The sequence below is a fragment of the Cebus imitator genome, unplaced genomic scaffold, assembly GCF_001604975.1.
Source record: "Cebus imitator isolate Cc_AM_T3 unplaced genomic scaffold, Cebus_imitator-1.0 Scaffold142, whole genome shotgun sequence".
Taxonomy (NCBI): Eukaryota; Metazoa; Chordata; class Mammalia; order Primates; family Cebidae; genus Cebus; species Cebus imitator.
Window position 1 is genome coordinate 2,117,141 of NW_016107457.1, and position 7,627 is coordinate 2,124,767.

At 39.0% G+C, this 7,627-nt stretch overlaps 1 protein-coding gene across 1 annotated transcript in view; it reads right to left on the minus strand.

Annotated features, from left to right (window-relative positions):
- CCDC6 (coiled-coil domain containing 6) overlaps positions 1-7,627 on the minus strand; it is a 119,319-nt gene that overhangs the window by 20,358 nt on the left and 91,334 nt on the right. The window contains exons 4-5 of the mRNA XM_017542277.2: positions 4,511-4,614; positions 2,500-2,660 (exon numbers count right to left, since the gene is read on the minus strand). Coding sequence (XP_017397766.1) covers positions 2,500-2,660; positions 4,511-4,614 — 265 coding nt within the window. The remainder of the gene's footprint in view (positions 1-2,499; positions 2,661-4,510; positions 4,615-7,627) is intronic.

Sequence of the window (7,627 nt, forward strand, 5' to 3'; positions counted from 1 at the left end):
CTCTTGTTACCCAGGCTGGAGTACAATGGCGCGATCTCGGCTGACCGCATCCTCTGCCTCCTAGGTTCAGGCAATTCTCCTGCCTCAGCCTCCTGAGTAGCTGGGACTACAGGTGTGTACCACGATGCCCAAGTAATTTTTGTATTTTTAGTAGAGATGGGGTTTCACCATGTTGACCAGGATTGTCTCAATCTCTTGACCTTGTGATCTACCCGCCTCGGCCTCCCAAAGTAGGATTACTTAATTTTAAAAAAAATATACTCCTTTTTTTTTACTCCTTGGAGTAAGCCCAGAAGCCTGTATGGGGCTAGAATAGTGATTCCCTAAAGATGTCTATATGCTAATCCCCAAAACGTATGAATGCTACTAACCTCAATTGACAGAAGGGCCTTTGTAGATGTGATTAAGGGCCTTGAGATGGGTAGGTTATCCTAGATTATCAGAATGGGCCCAACAGAATCACAAGGACCCTAATAAAGGGAGGCAGGGGAATCAGAGTAAAAAGAAGATATAACAACAGAGGCAAAGGTGGAGCGGTACAACTGCAAGGAAGGGGCCATGAGCCAGGGAATGCAGGCAGCCTCTAGAGCTGGAAAAGGTGAGGAAACAGGCTCCCCACCAACCTCCAGAAGAATGGCAGCCCTGATGACACTCTGATTTTAGCTTAGTGAGTCCCATCTTAGAACTGTAAGATGTTAAGTTTGTATTGTTTTGAGCCTCTAGTTTTGTGGCAATTTGTGATAGCAGAAATAGGAAAGTAATACATCATATTTCTCAAAGGCTCCAGGGATGATGCTGATGTACCATCCCAGATGCTCCATAGCACAAGAATTTGTAAGGAACTTCAGAGAAGAAAACAAAGGTAAGAACCACTGAACTTTTAAAAATGCACATTCCATGTGGCCCCGCAAATCCACTTCTTGGAATCTATACTGAAGGTGTTCTTACACAGGTACCAAAGCCCAGAAACCTGTGTATAGAGATGCTCATTGAGGTGGTAGTGTAGCAACCAAAAAGGGTCCACTGGTATAGGACTAAATTATGGCATATCCATACAATCAATTAAATTGCTGCCATTAAATAAGGGATGAAGGCAGCTCTGTACATAATGGCAGGGGAAAACACTACAATGCATAGTAAGCGAAAAGAGAAAGGTGTAAAAAAGTGTTCACTGTGTTACTACAGCTGTCCCTTAGAATCCGTGACCCGCAAGCATACCAATATGTGTGCATACTCAGGTTCCTGCAGTCAGCCCTGAGGAACCCATAGATAGGAAAAATCAGCCTTCCACATCTACATGTTTGACATCCCATGAATACTATATTTTCCACCCACCTTTGGTTGTGGATGCAGAACCTGCAGATAAGAAGGGACAACTGTTATGTATTGAAAAAAAATCTGGCCAGGCACGGTGGCTCACGCCTGTAATCCCAGCACTTTGGGAGGCTGAGGTGGGCAGATCATGAGGTCAGGAGTTCGAGACCAGCCTGGCCAACATGGTGAAACCCCATCTCTACTAAAAATACTAAAACTAGCTGAGTGTGGTGCGCACCTGAAATCCCAACTATTAGGGAGGCTAAGGCAGGAGAATCGCTTGAACCTAGGAGGTGGAGGTTGCAGTCAGCCGAGATCACACCATTGCACTCTAGCCTGGGCGACAAAGCGAGGTTCCATCAAAAAAAAAAAAAAAAAAAAAGAGAAAAAAGAAAAGAAAAGGAATCTACAGTATAAGGAAACTAGCACAGTTCAAACCCATGTTGTTCAAGGGTAAACTATATTTGTATAAATAAGTTTATATACAAATATATCTGGAAGAATATAGTACAAATGTATAATTGTGGGAGCAGGGTAGCTAGAGACTAGGAATAAGAGAAAGACTTATTTTTCCCTGCACACCTTTCACTGAATTATCTGTTCAAAAAAATAAATTGGAACAGCTGAACAAACAAATAGGAGAGACTCAAGAAATACACAGCGACCTAGCAGGTATTCAGAGCTCTAGTCCTTTGATTTTTCAACTCAACATCTTGGCCTTTTCCAAAATATTGAGTATAAATTTCAAAAGCATTTACTCTTCAAATACCATGAACAAATGTCAGCTAAGGTTGAACGTGGCAGTAAGGAAGGTAAACACTACCCCCTGCCTTAAGATTTTGAAAGTGCTTTGAGGTCTGCTGCAATATTTTTGTTAGTACAATCCTAGAGATAAACATGGGAGAGAAGATTAAAAATGTTACCTGTCATCCTGGATGCTCCTGAAATTACCTGAATTATTTTCTGGAAGTATTCTAAATGGTTTTGTTCTCCCCTACTATAACACTCAAAAAAAAAAAAAAAAAAGAATCCATTCCAGGATGATAAACTTAAGTAAACATGCATCAGTGATATATGAATTTAATGATTGCAAATTCAGTGGTAATTCAATATTGGTATCAGCCTGCATTTGGTAAGGTTATTAACTATACGGTCACAAAACCAGTGAAACCAGAGGCTACGTACGCTGTAACTGAGCAGCTCTCAGTTGCTTCTTCAGTCGTTCCACTTCATTCTTTAAAAACCTGATGTGACGCATCATATTTTCTGGAGAATCAATCTCCATGGAGATATCTCTAGGCGATGGTGGAGCAGAGACGGGCTGGTCTAATTTTTCCTGCAGGATTCTTTATTGAAAAGAAAAATTCCAACAATGACAAACAGTTTGCCTTAAAAAGACAAAACAACATACTAGCTAGCAGGTTTGTTTTGAAAGCAAGCTCCTATTTACTGCCAGAATTCACAGGGTTGCTTAATTTCTCTGCCCATTTTACATCAAACTTCTGGTTACTCTTACCTGGTATCGCAGGTCAAAAGACAGAGCTGATTTGAATCTCCTTTTTTCCTTTAAATGACTACTGATAATTAAACAATACCAAGAAGTCTTTATTTAATACCTGCATCTGATAATTATGCCTGGAATACAGTATGTATTCAGAATTATCTGCTGACTCAGTGTTCAACTTTTTGGGTTTACTGTATGATGCTGCTGAGGGAATTCAACCTTATTATGGCTTTGGATTAAAGCTTCTAAGCTATTATGAACCTCCTTAGAGGGTAAAGTCACATAGACATTCAACTTCTAAAATTCCCTCCTGCAAAACCCGTCATAAGGGCAAGGCAAACTAGACTAGGGGCCCTTTGCTTTTGGCCACAGCAGGGGTAAGAAGTTAAAAACAAAACCAAAATTATCAGGTTAATAATTGGTAGTGCTACCTTCTTTACCAATTATTTTTATGTTCAAGGATATAAAATGCTGATATTCAATAGCTTTGACCAAAAAATGAAAACTTCCATACTGTTCAAACCCAATAATTTAGTACTAACACATGTAAAACCTCCAACTATTTTCTATGAAGTCTTCCTTTGGCAACAGATCTCTAGATCCCTTTCCATTGCTGCTGATGTTTTTGTCTTGTTTTGTTGTTAACTTTGTATCTTTGAGTTTGTCCAAGAGAAAACGGAGTTACCTCCATCCAGGTCTACCCTTGAGAAAACTAGTGTGTTAAATATTATAATGGTCCCTGCATTTATTACATAAAATGTTCACTTTTCTTAAACCTATGCGGTATGCCTATATTTTGCAAATGTAGACATGAACTCAAAACAATTTACAAAAATGCATGTAAACCAACAAGTTAAAGCAGAAGGACCCTGGGTAGCAAACAAAAGATGTTGGTGAAATGAATTAATGACCATTTTTAAGGAACTCACTTTTTACACCCATACACACATTCCACACACAGAATCTTTTTCCCATTCTCACAAGCCCTGCCTGACAAACTCCCTAAGTACTCAGTCCTTGAAAATAAGGGCCTATCTTGTGCAAAGGGTTTAAGAAATGTTTGCTGTTGAGTGACATTCCACTTCCAAGTACATACATTTTACACAAAGAATCCTAGCCTTAAATATGTAAAGGTATTTCTTTACAGTAGGTTTTAAAACAATTTTACTATTAAAACCTCAGCCTTCCTAATGAAGCAAATTCTGGAGATGTATAAACAATAGTACATAGTATACCCTATGTACTTTAGAAAACAACTGAAGAAGAAAAAAAAAAGAAGAAAAAAACGTGGGATGGGGAGGGAAGAAACAAAATTAAAAAAATATATAAGAAAACAATTGAAGAAACCAGTTCAATAAGGTGGAAAGTTGAAATTGCAATCATCCTTGAAAATTTAAAGGTGAACAATAGCACCATGACCAATTCTCTCATAGCCTTGTAACACCAAAGGAAAAGAAATTCTACTGAGACAGTGTGATAGTAAAGAATAAAGAGGTGCCCAACATGGGACTAGTTCCGAGGCTTTCAACATTTTTTTTTCCTTTGGCAGATTAAAATGATCCGCATCACCAAAGGAATTAAAGTGTCTGCTGCTATCCCTCAGTCACACCCACAACAGCACTCTAGACACACACACACACACACACACCCACCTACCCACCCACACCCTATTGAACAGCAAACTAAACAAACCGCTTTTCAGCTTCAAGCTTATCCATCCTTTTCCAGAGGCGATTGACTAGCGCTTCTTGTTCTTGTTCCAATGTATTTTCAAGGTCAATCTTCTCCCGTCTCAACTAAAGGAAGGAAAAAAGTGTTATTAGCAAAATGTCAGGCCACTTATACTTTGTTAACACATTTTTTGATTGAACAGTTAGGACCCCTTTTGTTGGAGAAAACTGCAAACATATGACCAATTTTCTGGCACAAACATATTACGTATATCTAGTTCTTAAACTTTAATTGAAAAAAAACTAGACAGATTCATTCTTGGATGTTAATGCGTGTTGTTGTCTGGTACATGAATTGTATTCCTTGCTTCAGCATTTACTCAAGGCATGTGGAAAGTCTTCCTTAGAGAAGTCTTTAGGGGAGTTTTGGGTACTAGTCCTATCAGGACTCTTATGGGCTTGTCCCTTACAGTAAGTCAGAAAGGTTGTATTACTATTTATATAAATAACTCTTAACAACAGCTCCCAAACAACTCTACACACTGACTAACGGAGGTAAAGAAACACGTACTAAGATATAAGAACATATACAAAACATGATAAACACCAAATCCACAATACTGATTACTCTAAGGGTTTAGGGAAGGAAGAAAATTTGATTTGGCGGAGGCTTTGCAGTTGGAGAGGGAACCCCAATAGTGTTCTGTTCATAAAATGAAGCAAACATGGTAAAATTCAATTAATCAATATTGAGAACAATGACTGGATAATGGCGGAGGGGGGGGCGCGGGCATAGCAGTGAACCAAGGAGTCAGGAATTTCTGCCCTCATGGATCTTCCTTTTAGTGAGGGTCAAGATAGTAAATGAAAATATTATATACTTGTAAAATAGTATGAAACAGATATGCAGAAAAAGAGGGCTGGTACGAGAGATTCAAAGTGCAATAATAGGTTTCATAGCAATGAGTAGAGGACATGTGTTCTATCGTTCTCTGTACTTGACATGTTAATTAATTTTAAAAGGAAAAAAATTTTCTCAATGCAAAGAGCCTTTCTACTGCCCGCCAATTCACCCTTCCAGTGGTTGAGTCAACAAATCATTCTTGATTGCACAGCTAAAAAGATGTTAATAGATTTCACATTTCCTTAGTGGGTCACAGAGGCAAGCTCCTCATTGATCAAAGACCCCTTGTATATACAGTAAGGCAGAACCAAAAGCATGAATAAAATGTAGTCTTTTAAAGCAATCAAACATCAGAAAATAATATCCAAAGTGTGGTTTTATTTTTACAGCCAAATGACATTCCTCTTTCTGAAACTGCTTTCTTGGTGCCTTAGTCTTAAGAAGCACCAGTCTCAACTCCTGGAGATGATTAGTACAACCACCGCCACCCAAGGTCCTTAGGAGCTCGCAGAGAGCAAAAGACTTGCCCATATTCACACAGGAGCACAAGACAGCCACATGAAGGTGAGCAGTTACTTGTTTCACATCTGAGCCAGAATGAATACGCATAAAGTCAGCTGCCTTAGAATCTGAACAATCAAGACCTGGGAGGAAATGATACAAGGATAATGATATCATTTTCTAAGTTTAGGAAAAAAAAGGAGGTCTCAAACAGATGGGAACAACACTCTCATATGATGACAGAGCTCTAGGCTTTTCTTTTCTCCTCTCCAAGCCATAAAAATAGCTGTAGAAACAAGTGGCCATTTGAATAAAATATTTCCTACAAATTTAGGTACAAAACAGCAGCCAATACACTGGGGAGAGGCTCCTCTAATTACACTTCTCTCTTACGATCATAGACTTTGAGCCAAATGCCTGGGTTCAAATCCCAGCTCCATCAATCACTAGTCAGAAAATGTTGAGAAAATTACCAGATATAATTTTATCATTTGCAAAATCAGGAAAAAAAATAACGTCTGGCTCATTGGATTACAGTGAGCGTCACATTTGTACACTTACGTAAACCATCGATAACTAATTGGCACTTAGAAAGCACTCAACACTTTTTGGCTATGATAATCACCAGATCTGGATATCCGTTCTATTTCTGTTCCAGCCCTCCAGAACATAAGTCCCATAAGGGACTTGTCCTATCTGCTTCATTCATTGGTGTATCCTCAGTATCTAGAATAACATCTGGCACCTCATAGGCCATCAATATATATTAGAGTATATATTACAACGATTATTTGACAAGTGAATAAGCGATGATTACAGCAAACTGGAAACAGAGCTTCAAAATGTTGTTTTTGCATGGCAGAATGCAATTCTGAAGAAAAGTTCAAGGGCAAAAAGGGGGAGGTGCAGGGTGTCAATATAAGTCAAATATATTGTGCCGCAAAGCTGGGACCCCCACTAACGTGCAAATGCTCCTCAGAATGTTAAACAGTTCATACCTGCAGCAACAATGAGAAATCCTGGAACTCTCATAGGATTCCTATTAAACTTTGTGATTCTCTGTATTAATCATACTTTTTGGCCAAGCTTTGAAGGGCAATCAACAGTCATTTCATTTTTCTTTTCTTTTTTTGAGACAAAGTCTTGCTCTTGCCCAGGCTGGAATGCAGTGGCACGATCGTGGATCACTGCAGCCTTAACCTCCTGGGCTCAGGCAATCCTCCTGCTTTAGCCTCCCAAGTAGGTAGGACTACAGGCACATGCCACTACACCTGGCTAATTTTTTATTTTTTGTAGGTTGAATTCTTGCTATGTTGCCCAGGCTGGTCTTGAACTCCTGGTCTTAAGCAATCCTCTGCCTTAGCCTTCCAAGTGCTGAGACTACAGACGTGAGCCACTGCCCCCAGACTCTGAATTATGTTTATTTAAACAAATAACTATGAGGTATTTACCTTTAAGGATTCCATTCCAGTCTTTAAAAGTATCATAGGAGGCAGTAGTTAGTTGATGAGCAGGAAAAGAGTTCAAGCAGGCGTCGCTATGCAGTATGATGTCTAGTGGAGAAACTCATGCTCAATTACTTTTAGAGTAAATATGCATAATACTAATTGTGGGAAGTAGAAAAGTTCCTTTTTAAAGTTTCCTTTCTTCTTAAAAAATAAGTGTGCTAATAACTTTGTTAAGCCCTATCCCATATAGCTGTTAGACATGTCATGCTTACAGGCACATAGTACA